Source organism: Formica exsecta, unplaced genomic scaffold, assembly GCF_003651465.1.
Source record: "Formica exsecta isolate Colony F162 unplaced genomic scaffold, ASM365146v1 scaffold155, whole genome shotgun sequence".
NCBI lineage: Eukaryota > Metazoa > Arthropoda > Insecta > Hymenoptera > Formicidae > Formica > Formica exsecta.
Genome location: NW_021848872.1, coordinates 1,039,346 through 1,062,797, shown reverse-complemented (window position 1 = coordinate 1,062,797; position 23,452 = coordinate 1,039,346). Strand labels below are relative to the sequence as shown.

Below are 23,452 nucleotides of genomic sequence, written 5' to 3'. Positions count from 1 at the left end.
GTATTACACACATGATTCTCACGATTTGTGTGCGGGTTCGTAGTAGTCGCTCTCGAGTGAGCGCATCGATCATCATGAAATCTCGGGCGAGCACTTCGTTCGATTACTCCAGGCAAAAAGAAAAAGAAGGAAAGAAAGAATTGACGAGCGTCTATGAAGGCGACAATTTCTATAGAGTACGAGATGTGTATCAAATTGGGTATAAAATAAAGATACGACGACGATACGTGCGTGCGTGTCTACGTTGGAGACTCGTCTCCGGAATTAACAGGAGCGAACATCCGAGAGGGAGAGAGAGTGTGACACATACGCGATTATGCATATATCTATTATATAAATATATACCATTGCACGTGAAGAAAAAAAAATCATACAAAAGCGAAACAAGTTAAGTCTAGAATACATAAAGAATATAATTAGACGCGACCGAAGAAAACACACGCGAATTTGTCATCTACGGAGTCTCCCCCCAAAACACTGTTCAATTGTACAGTCTTAAGTTTTTAGTTGTGTTCACTATTGTATACAGCGGGATCAAATTATATGTATGTGTATAAAAGAGACGTTGTGTAACCTGCGTAATATGTATCATCACACGTACTGACCCACATACTCGGCACGCATATGTCGCGTCTAAAGAAACATAAGAGAAGTATGTTCGTGTAGTAAAAAACGCGCTAATGTTTTTATGTTTTGTAGAGTGTCGGTCAACTTGGACACAACCAAATCTTCGTCTCCCGGAAGAGACAAAAAGTCAATATAAGCTGCAATTGAAGTTAACCGACTTTAGCGAAATCAGATTAGAGCAAAAAATATTAAAAAAAATCTACGGAGTCTCCCCCCAAAACACTGTTCGATTGTACAGTCTTAAGTTTTTAGTTGTGTTCACTATTGTATACAGCGGGATCAAATTATATGTATGTGTATAAAAGAGACGTTGTGTAACCTGCGTAATATGTATCATCACACGTACTGACCCACATACTCGGCACGCATGTGTCGCGTCTAAAGAAACATAAGAGAAGTATGTTCGTGTAGTAAAAAACGCGCTAATGTTTTTATGTTTTGTAGAGTGTCGGTCAACTTGGACACAACCAAATCTTCGTCTCCCGGAAGAGACAAAAAGTCAATATAAGCTGCAATTGAAGTTAACCGACTTTAGCGAAAACAAATTAAAAAAAAAAAAATTAAAAAAAAAAAAAAAAAAAAAATGAAAAAGAAACGAAAAAGACAAAGCATAAGCATGTGTCAATATCATCCGAGAAACAGCGAATCGGAGGCGATCCGCGAAAATTCGTGTTCGTCGACTAAAAGTTACTTCACTTTGCATCTGGTCATCAATTCATTATTTGCAAAGGTATACTCGTATTGTCGTATTTCGGGATGATTTATCCACATGGCGCGGACGGAAAAGAGAGGCAATCGCTTTTTCTAGTCCAGGATGTAACGAACGTGCTCCGAACGTATACACACATTTCGCTTGAATATGATAGAAAGAAAGAGTTATGTGAGAGAGAGAGATAAAACATTTTCTCCGATTTCAGTAAAGGGATGCTCCACGCGGCGTATATCTGTTAAGTCAGTGTGTAACTAATTAACGAGTTTTAACGACGCGATTAGACGCTATCGAATTAAATTAGTATAATGCGTGCGTGCGTGCGTAACTCTTTTCCTCTTCCCGCGACGGATAACGCGTCCGACAAGAGGATCCCGAATGTTCATCGTGGAAAGTCATCGTCGCGACGGCCTCGTAGATCATCCTCCAGTAGGACAATCATAGAGTTACGAGTTTACGTTAGATTTACGAATTAGTAAGTTTTCATTAGATGATAGATGCGCGAGGTAGACCATACGAACGAGAGCGTATCTCGTTCGTAAAGCTTTCGTCGATGCGTGAGACGATTCCAAGATGGAAATCGTGTGACAAAGGATCGTTTAGATTTTATTAAACGCCGGCACGCGACGAAAGTTGCTCTGCGTTTCCACCCGTACAGGCGGAAGAGATCTCGGTACGCGGATCCGCGCGGAAATAGAATTATCTAAGGGAAGGGGGGAGGGAGGTAGAGAAGAAACTACTCTGATAAATGGGAGCGCGGGGTTCATAGTGATTTGTAATTTGACGTTCAACTGCGGATGTTTTGTTATAAACGTAATAAGTGCGAGTTCGTCAATTTTTGCCCACACTTAACTATAGTAAACGAGAGAATTGCTAAATAATAAATGATTATTATAATTGACATTATAGTATATGTATGTAATGATACGATACTGAAGCATCATCATCTTTTGTATCATTTGTTTGTTTGTTTTTATCTTACTGCGTTTGTCTTTCATTATTAATGCAATACCAAGATGACTCAGTTTCGACTCGGTATATCATCTTGTGTGTAAATATATACTAATAAAAAAAAATATATACACAAACGCAACGAGAGCACGTCTCGCAAATATCCCCGCTATTATATTCCTTACAGAATTTTTATATTTCCTATTGTATACAGTATTGAGAACTTGAATAGTATTGGATATATATTCTACAGAGTATTCAATATCAAATATCATCGACGATTTAAATAGTTTATTTAACATATTCGTATAATAAAATAAAACGCAATGTGCTAAGCGTATCAAGAGATGAAAATTACATTTATATTCAGAACTGTTGTCGAGTAAACATGGATTGTTTTGCTTTTAAATTAATAGTATTTAATAATTATTACATTTTAATAGCAAACAATATTATACACACAGAGAGAAGTTCTGAATATAAATTATAAAATTATGTTAAAAAGGATAAAAAAGGATGAGTATAAGTAACTAACCTCTCGAGGAAGGGGACGATGTTTTAGACAGAAGGCACAGGATGATCCAACATTATGAAGGATATCGTAGAAGATATCCTTTTGTGATGCATTCATATTGAGTCTACAAATTCATCTTCTAACGACATGGATACTACACACATATATTCTTTTAATGAAAATATAAGATGGTTGACTGGTTTAAATAATTGTCAGAGATCGTTGCATACACGACAATAAGGATAGATGTATACGAATACAGCAGCATATATGTATTTGGTAATTTGAGGTAAATTTTGCATTGCTTTTGTTTCGATGCTACCTTCGTCTCTCTCCTTTTTGAGTTTTTCTTTTCTCTTTTTTTTCTTCTTTCAATTGTTTTTGTTTTTCTCTGAAAAATATTTTAAAAAATATTAAATTAAATTTTACAATTTTAATGATATATATAATAGACACATGCACACGTTTACCAGAATCAATGCTGTAATCATTATCTTACCTGTCTTCTTTATCTTTCTCTTTCTTTTTTTGGCTTTCAAGCTTGGCCTTTTCTCTTTTTTCTCTTTCTTGTTGTACAATAGTGGCTGCATTTAAATTTTTTTCAATTCCACAATCTCCACCGCCGGCTCCTTCTTCTTCCCCATCTCCTTCGCTATTATCTTCATCAGACATTTGACTATATTGCGCTAGTATAGCTTCCCGTATTCGTCTCTCTTCCTCTGTATAGCTCCTCTGTGTTGTTGTAGGCAGACTCTGTGATTCCAACATCTTAGCTAATCTAACATCGACATCTTCTGTTGGTGCAGATGCCGTAGTTAAATCTTTAGCTGGCAACCACTCTGCCCACGCGCTTAAGATTTCTGCTACATGTTTACTGATATTATCCTCCTGTAACAAAACAAAGCTCTATATTGCAACAGACATTGCACAATCTTATGTAAGCGTATAAAAGCAACAATACTTTCTTGAAGTATCCAAAAGAGAAAGAGCCATTAAGTTTGAAAGTTACATAGAATAAGTTATAAAATTTTATTGAAAAATCATGTATTGTGTATCAATCTTTTCAATCTTTATTTTTATTAGAATTTCTTACTTTCTCTGATGAGTGTTTACTTTTCTAAGGACAATTATTCCGCAAAATAGATTAATGGCGAAATACGCGCGCGTGAATCATGATTGCTGGAGAGGTGCGCGTGCAACGCAAAAACACGTACTTTCGGGATGACCTCGCGTCTATTTTCGACCGGCTGACGATGCGACCGCGCGCATTTTAACCTCAAAATCATCGGGAGTAATGCCCACTTACCGTTATGCCCGCGAGTATGCTTTCAAGCGCCTCAGTCTTCTCGTCCTCGGACTCGTCGCTCTCGAGGATGCTCTTGATGTACGTACCGAAGACACCCTCGTCCGTGTTGAGGGCCTGCAACTTCTTGCTGAGCCAGGCGTCGAAGGAATTCGCCGCGACCGCCATTGATCCCGGACTTTCGCGCGATTTATCGCCGGACATCTCTCCGCAAACTCGACTCTCAGAGATGGAAGAAGGAATGAGGTACAGGCTCGTCGCGACTGCTTCGAAACCGCGCGATTGTCAATCACATTTTGATACTCGACGTCAGACGTCACTCGCCGGCGATTGAGATGGTCATCTCCGCGACGCCGCGGACATCATTCAGCCAAGATCATCTCGTTACACTGCTAGATATGTAAAGAGAGAAGACTCTAAGAGCGGCCATACCGGCGTTTTCAAGGTAACTTTTTTTTTTTCTAGTTGAAATATAGAAGACGCAATAAATTTTTGAAAATAGACACAATTTCTCGGAAATAAATATAATTCAAAAATCAAAGAGACAAAATAATTATATATTAAATATCCCGCACAACGAGCGCCATCACATTCATTTTTTCACAGCTGAAATTATTTAGCCACGATTGACTTTACCGACATTACACAGTGGTCGGTATTAATTATTTCCAGCTTCTAGAAATGGACGTGATGGCGTTGCTGTTCGGAAAATTTAGTGCTTAGTGGCGTAGTAGTGTAGAAACGTTTCGTTTCGTGATTGTGAAAACTGTCGTTTCGTTCATTCTTACGTGTGATTCCCGTAAAAATGAACGTGATCGCCAAGTCGACGACCATCTCGCCGTTTCTGCGAGCGACGGCGACGGTCGTCTCGAATGGAGGAGTACCCGTAGCGGCGACCGGTAAAGTTCACAAGCCGAAGGTTACCGTTCCATCTACCATCAAACGGGCCCTCGGACAGACTCTCTATCAGGATCTCCTTACCGGACCTACATGCATAAGCTCGGGGGTCGCAGGTGCGTCCGTATCAAAGATCCCTTCTGCGAGTATTCTACGAGAACCCGCGTTCTTTCCCGAGAAATTGAGACGTTTCGCGATTATATAATCAATATACGTACTTTGCAGATTGTTACTCTCTGTTGAGCTTACATGTGTAATTACCCCCAAATAGTCTGTTAACGATATACTAAATCGTAATAGTTTTAATACTTGTACTATTATATCTATAGAAGATCCTGATAAAGCTTCTGTAAGCCTTGGAGTGTAACAGCGATGACATGATTTGTATTGTATCGTTACAGTTAGCACGCAAATACATCAGCGGCGTTTGGCGCATACTGACATTCAATGGCCAGATTTTACAGATTATCGTAGAGATGAAGTAAAAGATCCATTTGTAAAGTCAAAGGAGAGTGCATCATCTCGAAAGGCGGTGTCTTATATTATAGGAGCTGGCAAGTATATAAAGAATATCTGATACAATTTATTTAAATCTCAAGCAATGACGTAATTCATAATTCATTTCCAATTTTGACGTATCCAGGATCTTCTGTAGCGTGTGTCTATGGCGCGAAGACAATAGTACAGGATCTCGTCGGAGTGTTAAGTGCTTCAGCTGATGTACTCGCTATGTCAAAAGTCGAGATAAAGCTCGACACTATTCCCGAGGGTAAGAGCGCTGTCTTCAAATGGCGCGGAAAGCCTCTGTTCGTGCGACATAGGTGCGTATTATATTATGAGAATATCTTTTATTATACTTAGCGAATTTGCATAAGAAACGCGTTTATCTCGTCTCTCGATGCGCGTCTCGCGAAAATTTCCAGAAGTGACTCAGAAATCGCGACCGAATCTAAGGTGGACGTCGCGATTCTCCGCGATCCGGAGGAAGATAGCGCTCGCGTGAAGGATCCTAAGTGGCTCGTCGTTATAGGCGTTTGCACGCACTTGGGATGCGTGCCCATCGCAAACGCGGGAGATTTCGGCGGTTACTACTGCCCGTGCCACGGTTCTCACTACGACGCCAGTGGTAGAATTAGAAAAGGACCGGCCCCGCTAAACCTTGAAGTACCACCGTATGAATTCCCAGAGAGCAGTCTACTCGTTGTTGGTTAATTACTATTCCGATATCTGTAGTCAAATAAATTATTTATGATGGATGCACACGCGTGTAATACCTGTTATCAACGCGGGAAGAATCGGAAAAACGTGTTTTGTATATTTCTCGAGATGTGTTGTTCAAACCTTACATCATGGGTATAGCGAGACCGCTGTATCGAATTTAGAATAAATGTTAAGTATAAACATTTATGCAACGCATCATTTATTTTTACCTACATATAAATATCTTTTAACATGTCTACTTGAAGCATTCGGGCAAACGCGAATTGTTCAAGGTGTTTACTTTTTTATATCAATCCAACTAACTTGATTTACATCTCTCTTACAGTTCGCACACAGAATACGAAATATTTACGATATAAACGCACAATTTTTTGGAAGATTGGACGATGACATTGCGCGATCCTCGATCGCAGGCACGGGATTTACTAGATTCATCCCTGTTTTGGAAGCTCTGCTTGAATCCTACGCACTCGCCTTCCCCCCTCCTCTCCTTACGTCGCAGTTACCGGCAATCGCAGCGCAACTCGTTGGTTCACTGGCAGGGGTTGCGGAGATGTCGTCGCTTCCGCGAGGAGGCGCCAGCGATCGCCGAAATTTTCTACGAGGGGCCACGAGCGACCGACAATCGTCATCTCGCAATCGCCGGGCGATCGCTGCCGGTTCTCTTCAATCGCCCTTTCGTCGCTGCTGGCAGCGTACGGACGAGAGAGATCCCCGCGTAGCGTGATTAGTACTCGTATAATACTCGGCCGTGTTTAATCGTCGCCGCGTGTTTTACCGGCTGATGCGCGACCGCGGCGTCTCACTATCTATCTCTTTCTCTCCATTTCTCGCGGCGAGTTAACATATTACATACGCGCGCGCCTTAACCCCCTCGCCGACCAGCTGACTCTCCCACTCTCCGTCTCTCTTCTCTATCGTCTCTCTTCACCCGGAACTGACACTTGGAACTATCGCCGACGACGACGCATCGTCGACGATGTATTGCCCGGTCGCCGCGCGCCATCAGCGAGCCTCGCCGCTTCCTCGAAAGGGTTGAAAAGTGAGAATCGTCATCGCGAGGACAAGTAGCAGGAACACGAGGAAGTGCGTCCCGATTGCCGGTGAGTACGTATTAATATATCGTTTTGCGAGTTTTCTCTCTCCCGGTATTGTTTACCGAAATTTAGTGAAAGCGATCAGTTTTTTTTTTTTCTATCAAACAGAGAAAGCGGAATTTCTGCGCGATGAGAAGAACCGTTTCTTTCGCGTAATTTCAAGTATTCGGGCAATTGCGAATTGTTGAAGCGTGTATTTACGAGCTTTTGACAGATACAGAATAACAATTCGAAAGGTACAGACTTGCGAAATAGACCTTTAGACACGCGTTGCTAAATTATATAATTTTTTACAAAATTTACCGTCTTTAATATTGACATGTAAGGTCGCATTTATTTTTTAAATATCCCGCTCGTGAAATGAGAGCGTTTTACATGCATTTCTCTCAGGCGCGAATATTTCTCGCATTTGTACGTAATAAGTTTTCTGCTCTTGCACACACGTATCTTTCATTTCTAATTTAATTTAACGGGACATCCTCCGCGCACGCCAGGCGGTTGCTCCAGTTTTTGCAAGTTTTCACGGCGTTGAAATAAACTTTTCAGTTCATTCCGGTGAATGCCTTTTTTTTTTTGCAAGGCCAGAGAAGCTCGCTTATACTGTCCCGCGGTGTTGATATCGCATTCTTCTTCGTGGAATTTCATACGTGTTCCGAGAGCTGATACACAGTCGTCGCTGCGTCGATGGCAATAACAATCGCGAAAGCGGCAAGTACATTTGATGACAGAACATTGTTTCCCTTCTCGTTTTCTTCGTTTTCTTTCGTAATAGTTTATTATTAGTTTGTACAGTTTCGTCGATAATTTTATTTATCCCATGTCATTATGTATAAAACGTATAACATTTTTTAGGCGCGTGTTTTCAAATAAAATCGTTGCAAAATTTTTTTGTATCGAAAATCGTATTTTAAAAATTTATACGTCCAGTTAATTGTAAAAGCTTGGACATTCCAGAGTAACAATTGTTCGAATCGATTATATATCGCATGTTTCAAATACAGTACATAATGTCCCGGTCGATAATAATCGTTCAATAAGTTTCGTGAATTATATCATTATATTTCGTATGCTCGTCCCTTGTTTGGTAACACAGATATCGGCACAAGCACACATCGGCATGTGTTTGTATATCTGCACGTCGGGGTCATTCCGACGATTTCCGTATACTCGATTCGTACTTTGCATCCCGGTAACGGTTCTAGCAAGAGCAACCACCGCGTCGTCGTTCTCTTATTGTTAGCAGCAAATCCTCGCGGCTGCTGATCTCTCTTTTCCAATTTACATAAATTATGTAAATCACATTATGTAAGTAACATATAACAAATTATGTAAATAACAATGACATTGTTGCTCGTTCGATATCGCGCGTGAAACAGTCAGTCAGGCTTCGATCAATCTAGACCTTGATCAGCTTTGACACGTTATAATTAGGATCGTAAAGTTTCTACATGATAGAACGAGGAACAATGTCGGTGATAAAGAGAATTAAAATCTGTTTACATCGTATCGATATTGGCTCACTTCGAGTTCATGGAGGACACATCTCGTCTCGCGTAAAATATATTTACATATACGTATTTATTTCGAAATATTACGGAAAAATGAGCGGAAAGAGCGCGAACACGTGAAATTATATATTGTAATTAATTATATTATATCGTAATTAATTATATTATCGCGTGAAGAAGAGAGATGTGACGAAAGTGCCGACGCGTGCCGCATTCACAATAATGTAACATTTTTCCCCCATCGATCAATTGCGTCCTCGATGTGTTTCTCCTTCGGAGATCTCTTTCGTCGCCCTTTTCGGTTTGCCCCTTTGCAACCTTGTTCTGGCCGGGACTGTACCCGTTGTTCGCAAAGACGATCGTTACTCAACCCCGGCAGTGAGTATCTCCAAGAAAGTTGCAAGTGCAAAGGCTGCGAGCGGACGCGAGTTGCGATGCAAATGCCGTCAAGCCCCGGCATTCTAATTCTTATGCGTCAGCGAGCGAGAAAACGCGGCCGAGAGTGCGGCGTGAAAGCGCGCGCGCGCGCATAGAAGAAGGGAGCTGCTGTCTCCTCTCGCAGGATCCAGTTCCCTTTTTCGCCTTCTCTCTCTCTCTCTCCCTCTTTTCCTATCATGGGTATAGCGAGACCGCTGTATCGAATTTAGAATAAATGTTAAGTATAAACATTTGTGCAACGCATCATTTATTTTTACCTACATATAAATATCTTTTAACATGTCTACTTGAAGCATTCGGGCAAACGCGAATTGTTCAAGGTGTTTACTTTTTTATATCAATCCAACTAACTTGATTTACATCTCTCTTACAGTTCGCACACAGAATACGAAATATTTACGATATAAACGCACAATTTTTTGGAAGATTGGACGATGACATTGCGCGATCCTCGATCGCAGGCACGGGATTTACTAGATTCATCCCTGTTTTGGAAGCTCTGCTTGAATCCTACGCACTCGCCTTCCCCCCTCCTCTCCTTACGTCGCAGTTACCGGCAATCGCAGCGCAACTCGTTGGTTCACTGGCAGGGGTTGCGGAGATGTCGTCGCTTCCGCGAGGAGGCGCCAGCGATCGCCGAAATTTTCTACGAGGGGCCACGAGCGACCGACAATCGTCATCTCGCAATCGCCGGGCGATCGCTGCCGGTTCTCTTCAATCGCCCTTTCGTCGCTGCTGGCAGCGTACGGACGAGAGAGATCCCCGCGTAGCGTGATTAGTACTCGTATAATACTCGGCCGTGTTTAATCGTCGCCGCGTGTTTTACCGGCTGATGCGCGACCGCGGCGTCTCACTATCTATCTCTTTCTCTCCATTTCTCGCGGCGAGTTAACATATTACATACGCGCGCGCCTTAACCCCCTCGCCGACCAGCTGACTCTCCCACTCTCCGTCTCTCTTCTCTATCGTCTCTCTTCACCCGGAACTGACACTTGGAACTATCGCCGACGACGACGCATCGTCGACGATGTATTGCCCGGTCGCCGCGCGCCATCAGCGAGCCTCGCCGCTTCCTCGAAAGGGTTGAAAAGTGAGAATCGTCATCGCGAGGACAAGTAGCAGGAACACGAGGAAGTGCGTCCCGATTGCCGGTGAGTACGTATTAATATATCGTTTTGCGAGTTTTCTCTCTCCCGGTATTGTTTACCGAAATTTAGTGAAAGCGATCAGTTTTTTTTTTTTCTATCAAACAGAGAAAGCGGAATTTCTGCGCGATGAGAAGAACCGTTTCTTTCGCGTAATTTCAAGTATTCGGGCAATTGCGAATTGTTGAAGCGTGTATTTACGAGCTTTTGACAGATACAGAATAACAATTCGAAAGGTACAGACTTGCGAAATAGACCTTTAGACACGCGTTGCTAAATTATATAATTTTTTACAAAATTTACCGTCTTTAATATTGACATGTAAGGTCGCATTTATTTTTTAAATATCCCGCTCGTGAAATGAGAGCGTTTTACATGCATTTCTCTCAGGCGCGAATATTTCTCGCATTTGTACGTAATAAGTTTTCTGCTCTTGCACACACGTATCTTTCATTTCTAATTTAATTTAACGGGACATCCTCCGCGCACGCCAGGCGGTTGCTCCAGTTTTTGCAAGTTTTCACGGCGTTGAAATAAACTTTTCAGTTCATTCCGGTGAATGCCTTTTTTTTTTTGCAAGGCCAGAGAAGCTCGCTTATACTGTCCCGCGGTGTTGATATCGCATTCTTCTTCGTGGAATTTCATACGTGTTCCGAGAGCTGATACACAGTCGTCGCTGCGTCGATGGCAATAACAATCGCGAAAGCGGCAAGTACATTTGATGACAGAACATTGTTTCCCTTCTCGTTTTCTTCGTTTTCTTTCGTAATAGTTTATTATTAGTTTGTACAGTTTCGTCGATAATTTTATTTATCCCATGTCATTATGTATAAAACGTATAACATTTTTTAGGCGCGTGTTTTCAAATAAAATCGTTGCAAAATTTTTTTGTATCGAAAATCGTATTTTAAAAATTTATACGTCCAGTTAATTGTAAAAGCTTGGACATTCCAGAGTAACAATTGTTCGAATCGATTATATATCGCATGTTTCAAATACAGTACATAATGTCCCGGTCGATAATAATCGTTCAATAAGTTTCGTGAATTATATCATTATATTTCGTATGCTCGTCCCTTGTTTGGTAACACAGATATCGGCACAAGCACACATCGGCATGTGTTTGTATATCTGCACGTCGGGGTCATTCCGACGATTTCCGTATACTCGATTCGTACTTTGCATCCCGGTAACGGTTCTAGCAAGAGCAACCACCGCGTCGTCGTTCTCTTATTGTTAGCAGCAAATCCTCGCGGCTGCTGATCTCTCTTTTCCAATTTACATAAATTATGTAAATCACATTATGTAAGTAACATATAACAAATTATGTAAATAACAATGACATTGTTGCTCGTTCGATATCGCGCGTGAAACAGTCAGTCAGGCTTCGATCAATCTAGACCTTGATCAGCTTTGACACGTTATAATTAGGATCGTAAAGTTTCTACATGATAGAACGAGGAACAATGTCGGTGATAAAGAGAATTAAAATCTGTTTACATCGTATCGATATTGGCTCACTTCGAGTTCATGGAGGACACATCTCGTCTCGCGTAAAATATATTTACATATACGTATTTATTTCGAAATATTACGGAAAAATGAGCGGAAAGAGCGCGAACACGTGAAATTATATATTGTAATTAATTATATTATATCGTAATTAATTATATTATCGCGTGAAGAAGAGAGATGTGACGAAAGTGCCGACGCGTGCCGCATTCACAATAATGTAACATTTTTCCCCCATCGATCAATTGCGTCCTCGATGTGTTTCTCCTTCGGAGATCTCTTTCGTCGCCCTTTTCGGTTTGCCCCTTTGCAACCTTGTTCTGGCCGGGACTGTACCCGTTGTTCGCAAAGACGATCGTTACTCAACCCCGGCAGTGAGTATCTCCAAGAAAGTTGCAAGTGCAAAGGCTGCGAGCGGACGCGAGTTGCGATGCAAATGCCGTCAAGCCCCGGCATTCTAATTCTTATGCGTCAGCGAGCGAGAAAACGCGGCCGAGAGTGCGGCGTGAAAGCGCGCGCGCGCGCATAGAAGAAGGGAGCTGCTGTCTCCTCTCGCAGGATCCAGTTCCCTTTTTCGCCTTCTCTCTCTCTCTCTCCCTCTTTTCCTTTCTCTATTGCTCACCTCCGACAGCGCAGGACGAGAGTCTCTCTGTGCTGCTTTGTGCCCTGCATCCATCGAGAGCGCACTCGCTCTCTCTTGCGCGCGCGCGTATGTGCGTGCGCGCACGTGAAATTGCGTGTGCCGCAACGAGAGAAAGAGAGAGGCAGAGAGAGAACGGAACCCCGGCGCACCACACGCGGGCCTTCACGCTGGAGGAGAATCAATAGATGTGCGTTGCATCTTGCCCCTCCTCATCCCCCCCGCAATCCCCCTCTTTACGCGTTTTGGGCTGCCACCCTTCTGCTACTAACTCCGACCTTCGCACGCGGGCGCGTCGCCGTGTACTTGGTGAGCCGCGCACGATTTATGAGGATCGCGCAGGCGATCCATATTTGAACGTTATCAATTTTTATGAAATTCAAGAGTACCGCAAAAAATCAGATTGATGGATATAATCGAAAAGAATCGAACTAAGCACGGTGCATTTTTAGTTATGCCGCGTTGCAACTCGACCATATTCGATATGGAGCGTTATCTTGAAATTCTTTATACGTTTTATAAAAGATTAGGTATTTCTCTTGTATTTATAGAAAGAAAATAAAAGAGAATATATCAGAGAATCTCCTTTTTGCGTCAATGAATCGATATAAACAGCGTTATCCGTGAAAGGTCGGGGGTTCATGAGCAATTAAATTTACTCGTACGAGTTAATTAATGATTTTCACGTATTCTCTCGCTACGTTTCGATAAACGTATGTCCCGATGATAATTTCTTAAATTCTATACACATATACACATACTCGGTTCGCGCCGTTTTCGTCTACCGTGCGTTTCCCGTACGCCATATTGCCACCCTTGCCGCGCGCGCGATCCTATCGTCTAGGAACTTGGCGCATAAATCAAGATACGATGTCGGATAAAGGCCAATTGCCACGTAGTCCTAGAAAATGATGTAATTTGGTATGTACGCCCGGCTCGTACTTTCGACATCGAACTTGCCGCGACATCGATTGCCCATAGAGATACCTGCGTGAATATCAGTCGCCCCTTTCGACCAGCTACTGAATTATTTACATCGACGATTGTCGCTGAGAAAGCGCACCTTTCTCGCGTTCTACGTATGTGATTAGGAAGGGTTAAATTAGGAATAGATTACGATGTGTATTTCTTTTTTTAAGTTTACCAAAAGAACGACGATAATTCGTGACAAAGTTTTTCGGAAAAATACTTTCGACGATTCGCTTCCGTTTATTATATATTATAAAATATTGGCCACAATAGTTTTACATTTTTATATCAAAATAAAATACGAGAGAGTGAATTATTCATCGTATTTCGGATAAAATTAAGACCGTGTTTTTGAAATTTCTATTTCTTGTCACATTTACGTCTCTGACAACAAAGATCGAACCCTGCTTTACAATGAGGAAAAGTGCGGCCGTCGTGGATATCTTACCCTCGGTATTACGCAACGTCGAGCGCGATACCCCTGAAAGAAATAATAGCACCGCAAATAAACGACCGTACCCTTTCTTCCGCGGCCGTGCATCATCATCGTTGGCCAAAAAGAGATCCTCGACTTTAAGCATCGTGACGTTGGGCGTCGCATCCCGCGTGCGTTAGGTAGACCGAAAGTAGCGACAAGGTTTGGAGGTCGATAGGACGGGGGCGGAAATCGAAGGCGAGACCGCGAAGGGAGAGCGGCGAAAAGCGAGAGTGCGAGTAATCGTAATCGTAAACACACCACGGCGCAACGTGGGTGGAGGAGAGGAGAGGAGAGGATAAGAGAAGAGGGAGATGAGAGGAGAAGCAGAGAGAAGAGGGGTTGGAGGGTGAGATCGGGAAGAAAGGGAAAGGTAGCAAGGGAGAAAGGACGAGTGAGAGTGAAGAGGGCGGGCCGAAGGGATGAGGTGGGAGAGGGTGGCGGACGAGAGTGAGAGGCGCAGGTGAAAGTGAAGCGAAGGTGGTCGAGTCGGAACGGCAGCATTCGGGGAGGGTGAAAGGAGGTTAATGATTAGTAGTTCTTCCGAGGTCGGGGGCTGTTGCCGGGTGCAGGTTGCTCGGCTTTTCCCCTCGATCGCCCTTTCCTCCTTTTCCTCCCCCTCATCGTCCTCCTCCATCTTCTCCTCCTCTCGTTTCCTGCTGCCGCCATTCCGCGCTTCTCCTCTTGCGCAGGGATGTTTTCACCCTCTCGCTCGCTCTTTTCATCGCTCGCTTCAACCCTCTTCGTGCTTTCTCGGCCATTCTACCTCCAAAAATTCAAACCCCACCACCATTACCGAAGCTACGCACGCACGACGAAGCTTGCAAGGTTGTTCTCCCTTCCATCCCAGGTTGCTCCAGGAACGTGTCGATTATTTATGGAGCCGCGGAGCATGAACGCCGTTTCCGAAAGTTTCTATTTCGGCAGGAATCTTATCGGTGATCGAGATTTTTTAGAGTATAGCTTGCGAGAAAATATTTACCCGGCACCAGCTGGGTTTTCATACGACACTTTTTCTTTAAATTTATTTCGATAAACCTATCGTCGCGCAAATGTTACGTATATTTTTCTTCTTACATTAGAATGTTGAATTGAAATTAAATTGAAACTTGACAATGTTTTTTTTACCAAAATTGCGTATTTTTGTTTTTATCATTTTTAGCATTATAATTAATGCACATAATATACATATAATTAAACTACACAGTTAAATAATGAGTTTATTATTCATATATAAACATTATACGTTAATTATATACGTAGTGAAAAATATTATATTTAATACAATAAAATGGCTTTGCCTTTCATATCGTCGACGAAGGTTAGCGCGTTGCACAATGTAGCAGCGAGTCTCTTATATCGATCCCGAAATTGGCGGCATCTTCGCGTTCGAGAGAGAAGGAGAGGACGCATTCAGATTCACCTGCCTAATCTGACTAACAAATTTTATGCAGGGGACAAGTGCCGCCATATACACACCGACCTCCAATCTTAATGATTTAGAGCGTTGCTACTGAGATATGCTCTTCTCTCAAGGGTATCAGAAAGATTTCGTAAAGCTTAGCTCGTGTACGTTAATTTCGAATGCAGGTGCACAGCTCTCCGTTGTTAAGGACGGTCGGCGGTAACCACCACCGTGCATAAATATTTAATTCAGCCAAAACCATCGCGCGCGCGCGCGTGTTTATGAAAATTCATGTTTGGACTGTAAGAAGATAATTCCAAATTATCATATTTTATGTAATGCATAGTTGAGTGATTAATGAGAAAACTATCTCCGTAATTTAGATTTTCACGCTTCTTAAGTGAAATTTATACTTGCAATTGGAATTATGCCTTAAATCGTCTAATATCTATAATCTATATCTATATCGATTAAAATAATAGCGATATTTTATACATACTAATTAAATCGCTAATTTCCTAATTTCTTCATGCGCTTAAATCAATTTTTTAAGTTTTTCCGCGAACATATGACTGTTTATTTGCCCTGCTTTGTTAACAGTGAACAGATTATTTGCGAATTCAGCGTTCTATACTTCCTTGCGATTTCTATCGCGTTCTAGACGTAGCAACGAGCTTATTTTGTCGATTTCTCCGGCGGCGCCGCTGCGTCCGGTGCTTCAGTTCTTCGTTATCCGGTAGTCGGTAGTTAAATTATCTTATCGATTTGCGCGAAAGAATCTCTCTACTCCCGCGAACGAAAGAGAAAGTAAAAAAAAAGAAGAAAAAAATAGCGGAATAAGGGGAAGGGAGATTCACCGTAGCCGCGCACCGCCCCTTGCAGCGTCAGCCCTGGCACTCTAACGGCCCCCGAGGACTTTCCAGCGAAAGTGATGGCCGTGGCTGCGTAGGAAAGGGAGAACGCGCGGGGGCGGCGGTGATGCTCCGTGAGTTCTCGGCTCCTGGAGGGGTAACAGAGTCGTCGTTGACGGAGGGGGGGGAGGGTTGGTTTGGCCGCGAGGGAGGTCGACTCCGGAGGGACGGCAGGAAGGACGGCGATACGATAGCGCGAGGAGGGTGCGGAGGAAGAGAGAGTTCGCTGATGGTAACCTTGCAACCCTCTTGCGTACGCGCGTCGAGGAAGGGAGACTGGAATCTCGCGGTCGGAGGGGTGGCGGTCGGTCACGGGCTTGCGAAGGCAGTCGGGGGTGCAGCCGCGCACCGGGGCGGCAGTGACGGGCGTGACGTAGTCGGAGGAGGATGTATGCCCCTGTTGGCGAGGGCCCCAGCAACCAACGACCATCCCTGGTCAATCCATGGTGGCTTCATCCGCCAGGTACGACCGACACGGCGAGTTGTTGTTGATGTTGTTGTTATTGTTGTTGTCGTTGCTGTGCCGTGCCCGTTTTCCATCTGTCACGCTATCGATATCGGCATCGACATCACGATGCCGATTCTCCTAATTCGGGAGCTTGTTTGTTTTGATCACGGAGATTCTCGGGGATCGAAGGATGCGCAGGAAGGGCGAGAGATGCGAGGGGTCGGTTTCGAACTTGAAGCTCGCGGTTGCGCTGCGAGGGAGAAGGAGGAAGAGAGACGTAAGGTTTGCCCGCGAAAGCGATTACATATATCACGTGATGTGAAATAGTGAATTTCGGAATAGCATCTTACGACTGACGGAACTATCGAGATGGTCCCGTTTTAACGCGTCAGTGAAAAAGAAAACCGCAATGTTTTGAACTCGGAATATGTTTTTCTTGCTCTGCTGATTTCATATTTATTTTATTTTTTGTGACACTTTTAGGAAATAAAAAATTCTGTTCAAAAGTAGAACCTAAATATTTTTATTTGACAATTTACACAATTTATCGTATAGAGTTGATAAAACAGCTATAACTTTGTCAGTAATTGATGTTAAACTTGTATGAAATTTGATGTATGTGACCACTTTGCATAATGATCACTTTATATTCGATGACGTCAAAACAATGATATAATCGCTGTATAAACTATATAATTCCAATGTCTATATTTATTTCTCGTATGTGTGATACGAAAATATATATAGTTCATATTTTATACGCAAGCTCTATTTTAGAACTTACTCCAATTAAACAATATACAATTTTAGAGACTAATTAATCTAATTTTATATCGTTGATGCTCTGTATAGCATCAACGGTATAAAATTAGATTAATTAGTAACAATTCCGATTTGACCTCGAGATTACGGTTACGCTAATCCTTTCGCGCCGGCCATTATTACGTGCATATACCGTGATTTTACGCTTCCTTTGTTTCGATCTCCGCGAAGTACGTGCACGTGCAGTGACATCACGTGCACGTACGTGCATCATGCGCTCGTAGCGGTACTTTGACACGGAAGTCGCCGCTTATTTCGCGCCGTCATAAAAGGGATCGTACACGTTACATCTCTCTCTTCCACCTAATTTCCCTCCCCGATGTCGCTCTGCGGCTTCGAAAAAAACGCAACGTTCCCGCCGGATTCTCGGCTCCCGTGGGGCGGAACCTCCCTCCCGCTAACGACCGCCATTCGGGAAATTTATTGGGTCGCGCATTCGCTTTACAGCGGTCAGAAAAACTACTCCTTCATCGCTCCGGATACGAAAAAGCCAATGCGACTTCCGCGGCAATTTTCGAGATCGTTTGCTCCGCTCAATGCTCGAATCTTATCGAATAAAGCTGTCTTGATATTGAAATGTGTATTGTGTATATGTACACATTAGAACGCGATTCTTTGTGGAAAAAGATTGGAATGTAAATTCTTCGAATTTGTTCGTTCAATTCTTCGAGTTTGTTGTCATTCCGCTCTAACTCGATCGATCGTTACAAGCGTAACGATCGATCGGAAAGCGCTGCGTATATTTAGTTAATAAACGACGAAGATCCCGAGAAAAGAACGGGTCGCTATTCGGAAGCTCGTTTTTACCTCCGGATCGAGAAACGTTGTGCATCGGAGGCGGACACCGCGGTCGCTCGCTCGTGACGACAAAGTCCGCTAGTAGGGGCACACTATTAAGTGTCGGCCCAAAACGTAGGGCCGCCGGAGCGGCAGAGGAGGAGGAAGGAACCCGCGAAAGAAAGAGTGAGAGAGGGGAAGTCGAACGAGCCGGGCATAACCCATAGAACAGTCCAATTCAGATCGTGCTTCGCGCTGGGCGTTTTTCGGCGTCATTCACGCACTCGCGCTCCGTATCACTTCAAAGTGACGAAGGGCAATATTGTCCCCCGAGATGATTGACATTGATGATTGCACATCCGCGGCGTGAACTTCGCGTTGATTGTCGTAACCAGAGTAATTGCGGTTGTTGCACTCCTCCGTTCTATCTGTCAGCCGCACCGCGAGTGAGTCACGGTGATCGTTTCGATGTGCGATTTCTCGTCTCGAAGGACAATACCGCGATTATGATTATCGCGAAGAGAACATCCTTGGACATATGTTACACCAAGGATTTATGAGAATCTAATTACGGTGAGGCCTTGTTTCTTTTCTCTTTTGTCTTTCATCGAACACCGCGATTTCGTTCGATTATTCGCGAATAAACCGGAATGTCCGAATATCTAATGTAATGGACTTTTAGCGCGAAGATTCATGGCGCAAAAGAACGTTTCAGGAGATAAGAAATTGCAAAACTGCACGCAGATTGTCCCTGGAGACTCCGTCAACACTATCGTCCGATCCTCGATTATTCGTGACTGGCAAAAACGCGCTTACATCATCGCGCTTGATTGAAATAGATTCACAATGGCGACGATTTGAGAAAAATATCGCGTCGCTTTACTTTCATCGGTGAAAGCGCACGGATAAGCTTTTTCCCTTCTGCAGTCGGGTCTTTCGTACGTTTTAAAACGTATTTCATTGTGCGTCGGCAACCTGTTATCTGAAACTAGTCTCGGAGACATTGACCTCCAAATTAGCTTCCGCCACGCATCGGCTCAGATTAGCGATGTGACATTATTATCTATCTACTTTATACATACACATACACACATAGATTTCGAGAACTCGTGATCTTTCGTACAAATGCATTTCTAATTTCCTCAATAGCGTTAGAAATTTAAATATTTCAGAAATGAATAATAATGGAAAAAAGTACAAGATTTATTATTTTTGTTTTCTTACAATAACGAACGCAGCAATTCGACAATTCTTTCAACGTGCTCTCTTTACTTTAGAAATACGTAATGAAATGAAATGAAATGAAAGTGGATTGTCTTGATAATCCGCGCGCGCGAGCTATCATTTGCTCTTGGAACAGAAAATACACATATCTCTCTCTTTCTCTTCCCTCCTTTTCCCCGAATCGTGAACGTTTCGTTATCGTTGTCAAACATATTCACGCCTCTCATCTTGGCATTTTCATCAGTACAACTAACCCTTTGGATCTACCCTTTGGATAATTATTGTCGGGATTCATGCAGATACCACTCCCTTTTTCCTAGTCCGTCTCTTTGCTCGGAGGCAGGATATTATGTTGATCCTAGGAGACACGAATCAAGACTATTTTCTCGAAGCAGAGTCCCTTCGCGAAGATCGTATTTTCCATAATTTCACTTTTGTCGTTTTCGAGTCATTTTTAGATTGCGCGCGAAATGTCTTCCTCTTATTTACATTCCTCGATATGTGAGCCATGTTTATCATCAATTTCGGTTGATTAAGCAGATAAGCGAGCTTAATGAAAGCGCACGTGCAATAATATTGTTGCAATTTAATGTTCCAAGCGTAATTATTCCGCAGTAATTAAAATTAGAAGCTCTCGTCTAATCTTTATAATTACATTATCGCTAGTTTTTTTTCCCTACATACTTTAATTTGTTTACAATAACGGCGGTATTTCCTATAAAAGCGTTAACGCGTTCTTAAAGAGTATTGAGCATATCAAAAGCGTTACTGGTTATGAACGATCTATCGAATCGAATTTAAGCCCGTTATTCGTCGTAATGCATTAATATGGTTTCCTTCGACGACGGCATTCTCTCCTGGTATCAACGCAACAGACAACGATCGCGCTTATTGTTAAAAGGTGCCTTACGAAAAATGACATCGCCGTGCCAGGCGCCGTTCCTGTTTTTCTCGTCGAGCCACGACGCCCCGCGCTTTTCATATAGGTGGTTTCCCTCCCTCTCTCCCCCTCTGCTCCCCCCTCGTTTGCGTTAACTCGACATCTCGACGGCCATCCTTTTCCATATACTCGCCGTTGCTCGCCCTCGCCAGGCAATACCGTCGCCCATATTCAGCCACCTCCATACCACCCCATGATGAAGGCGAACGATGTTCCTCAAAGACCGCATCGCTCTCTCTCTCTCTCTCTCTCGCTCTCTCCCTCCTTACTTTTTTATTTTGTTGAGTCGGCCAATTTTTCCTTCCGCAAAATCGCGAAGACTGGAGATTGCTTCTTATTGCTCGATCGCATATAAGCCATTGCTATATCGGAATACATTAGAATTTGCGCGATCGCGGAAGAGCTCAGGCTTCTCATTCCGCGAGGTAGGAAGTCGCGTTTATTTTCGTCTGTATGTTGTGTCGATATTTTTCTTACATCTCTCTGCGAAAACTGTTACACCGGTATACAGATGCCACGCACGTGAGCGAGAAACGTGGCGTCAGAGACGACGATGCGTGTCCTCCTGTAATGAAATGGCTCTCGGAATAGAGTCAAAACACAGAAGAGTCACCGATAATATCACATCCCTTCCCGTATATTTTCGAGAAATCCGATTGAGAGAGAGAGAGAGAGAGGAGGCTCTGTTTTTCCGACGCACAAACGCGATGACATAATACCGCCGCCATAAGAGCGCCGAATTACGACGCTGGCGGACGCACGCGCACGCACACACACATAACGCCCGCGATCTACGCTGCAGCGCGCGCGTGCGCTTCCAACGCGTCTGTGCACACGCCCGTTTTGTGCAGCGCCATATGTATACCGTGTGCGTACGCGAAATACGCGTGTGTTGCGTGCGCGCGTGCGGCCCCGTGGCGACCTTGAGCCTCCCTCTCGGACCTCCTGGCCCCTCCAACGACCAGCGTGCGTTTTGCCACCACGCAATGCCCGCGATCCCTACCCCTTCGCCGCGATGCGTACATCTCCCTTCTTCTTTCCCTGCCCCGCTTCCTCTTCCTCCCCGTATCATCGCTCTGTCTCTCTTTCGCGCGGTTCCGGGCAACGCAACTCGAGGCGCCTCCAACGCCTAAATTCCCCTCCGTCTTTGCTTTTCGTGCCGCGCGGCGGTTCCTAGCGATGGGCATCGATCGCACCGTTGCCGTTGATTTTTTTTTATCCGAATTCGAGCACGCGATGTATATATCGGGCCTGTTCCTGCCTATCCAGAGCACAGATAATTTCGCGACAAGATGGACGTACTGAATTTTGTCGAACCCTGGCATGTACAAACGTGCGCATTTACATGTTTATGAAAGTTGCCGCGCTGCACGTTCAAGGATTTTCTTTTTCTATTACGCGATTCGGTGCTTTCTTACAAAACGCATCATGCTCGCAATGCGCATCTGATACACGTTAGATAAGCGATACCTTAAGCTACACTTCAGTTGGCGATAGTAATGCTCATGGGATCATTTCATCCTTGTTATTCATCATTGAAAGTTAAATAAAGACAGATGATACTCGCAAGCATTGCGATCGCCATGTGTAGCGTAGCCATAGAGGCGTTAGGTGAACGAGAAGGGTAAGGGGGGATAATACTCGAAAATGAGACGGGACAAGAGAGAACGTCGTAGCTCGTGTGAGAGCGAAAGAGTTCTCCAGTCCGGAGAGGCGAAAAAAAAAACAACATAGGAGAGGGAAGCGTTGCGGAGCCGAAACTTCTAGCCTCAAGCAATCGCCCCGCCGATCCCTACCCCTCCGAAGAAAGAGAAGCCGCCGAATCGTCGATCCCCTGCCCCCGGCCACCCACCCGGGTCCCCTTCTCCCGGTGATTCCGAATTACCGCCACCACCGAGTGCCGGGAACGCCGAAATTCTCCCCCCCCCCCCCGCCCCACACATACGCGCGCACACGCGCACACACGCACGATGTTCCGCGTAACCGCATTTGCATCGCCACCGATGACCCATATTCACGTTCTTTCTCGGCGATACACTAGCGACGATGACGGCGGTCCCTCAATCCTCGCCCTCCCCCGTCCCTCCGCTCACCCTATCTCCCTCTCGAGCGGTCCGCTTCCTTCCCCCCCTGCCGTCTCGCGGTGCCGCGCTACCTCCTCGTTCCCTCTCGCTCGCGCCCGCGCGATTTTTCGGCTCCCGCGGCGGACCCTCCCGCCCGCGGACCCAGGCCCATCGGCACCGCAAACGACGACAGTCACGCGCGATTCGTTCATGTGCCAATGCGCGATGCAAGCCGGTGGTGATTCGATTTCAGCCGGCGAGTACGCATAGTCTCAGTCAGTCGTCTAGCCAGTGCTCGTGCGTACCGGCGCGTTTCACGGTCGGAATAGCCGAAAATTCTACTTTCTCGCGCGCTCTTACGGGGCACGTTTGGTGATATTGAGCTCGGCCGAGTCACGATCGGATATTTCTTTCGGTGATACTACACGCGCGCAGTGTGGACATACACATTGCGCGGAACATGCGCCGCGCAGAGGACACGTGCGCGCGGTGTCGAACTCTGTAACTCTCCTTCTCGCTCTTCTCGCCTTGGCACAGTGTTGGTGTCCACGGGACGCGAAACGGAGACGCAAGTGCGTTTTTCGAAGTGTAGCGTCAACACGGGTTGTTGTTAAAGATCGTCGAGATCGGTGAATGAAGTCGAAGCGGTATCGCTCGCGCGGTCGCACACTCGCGTTGACACGCCCCTGATACCGGTAAGATCTCCTCTCCTCTTCTCTCACTCGGCGCTTTATCGCAGGCGTCGCGGAAATGCGGTGGAATTTTGACATGGCGCAGCCGGCATCGTGTGCTCGCGGTTCGTGACTGTGTCACGAGTACACAGTCGAAACTTGCGACTTTTGAACTTATTTATCAT

At 44.4% G+C, this 23,452-nt stretch overlaps 3 protein-coding genes across 4 annotated transcripts in view; 2 read left to right on the top strand and 1 right to left on the bottom strand.

Annotated features, from left to right (window-relative positions):
• Positions 1-2,451: 2,451 nt before the first annotated feature.
• Positions 2,452-4,534, bottom strand: LOC115233008 (coiled-coil domain-containing protein 43). The gene is made up of 3 exons (XM_029803216.1): positions 4,108-4,534; positions 3,301-3,689; positions 2,452-3,192 (listed from the first exon to the last, which is right to left on the bottom strand). The coding sequence occupies exons 1-3, from the start codon at positions 4,306-4,308 to the stop codon at positions 3,120-3,122; spliced, it is 663 nt and encodes a 220-aa protein (XP_029659076.1). The 5' UTR covers positions 4,309-4,534; the 3' UTR covers positions 2,452-3,119.
• A 261-nt stretch (positions 4,535-4,795) lies between these two features.
• On the top strand, positions 4,796-6,408 carry LOC115233007 (cytochrome b-c1 complex subunit Rieske, mitochondrial). Of its 2 annotated transcripts, none has more exons than XM_029803214.1 (4): positions 4,796-5,117; positions 5,403-5,555; positions 5,645-5,822; positions 5,925-6,408. In XM_029803214.1, exons 1-4 carry the CDS (start codon positions 4,910-4,912, stop codon positions 6,211-6,213), a joined length of 828 nt encoding a protein of 275 aa, XP_029659074.1. In that variant the 5' UTR covers positions 4,796-4,909; the 3' UTR covers positions 6,214-6,408. The 2 variants fall into 2 exon arrangements, with proteins under 2 accessions (XP_029659074.1, XP_029659075.1); XM_029803215.1 differs by having other exon boundaries at positions 4,797-5,003.
• Positions 6,409-16,649: 10,241 nt separating this feature from the next.
• The window catches only part of LOC115233010 (zinc finger protein chinmo), a 41,736-nt gene continuing 34,933 nt past the window's right edge, over positions 16,650-23,452 (top strand). Inside the window, exon 1 of the mRNA XM_029803219.1 lies at positions 16,650-16,785. Coding sequence (XP_029659079.1) covers positions 16,710-16,785 — 76 coding nt within the window. The 5' untranslated portion in view covers positions 16,650-16,709. The remainder of the gene's footprint in view (positions 16,786-23,452) is intronic.

Bases quoted from the DNA above. Each gene is read 5' to 3' on its own strand.
- LOC115233008 (XM_029803216.1), bottom strand. From the start codon at position 4,308: ATGTCCGGCGATAAATCGCGCGAAAGTCCGGGATCAATGGCGGTCGCG. The intron at 3,690-4,107 runs GTAAGTGGGCAT...GTTTTGTTACAG, and splicing joins GCATACTCGCGGGCATAACG to GAGGATAATATCAGTAAACA. The intron at 3,193-3,300 runs GTAAGATAATGA...AATATTTTTCAG, and splicing joins GAGAAAGATAAAGAAGACAG to AGAAAAACAAAAACAATTGA.
- LOC115233007 (XM_029803214.1), top strand. From the start codon at position 4,910: ATGAACGTGATCGCCAAGTCGACGACCATCTCGCCGTTTCTGCGAGCG. The intron at 5,118-5,402 runs GTGCGTCCGTAT...GTATCGTTACAG, and splicing joins CATAAGCTCGGGGGTCGCAG to TTAGCACGCAAATACATCAG. The intron at 5,556-5,644 runs GCAAGTATATAA...TGACGTATCCAG, and splicing joins GTCTTATATTATAGGAGCTG to GATCTTCTGTAGCGTGTGTC.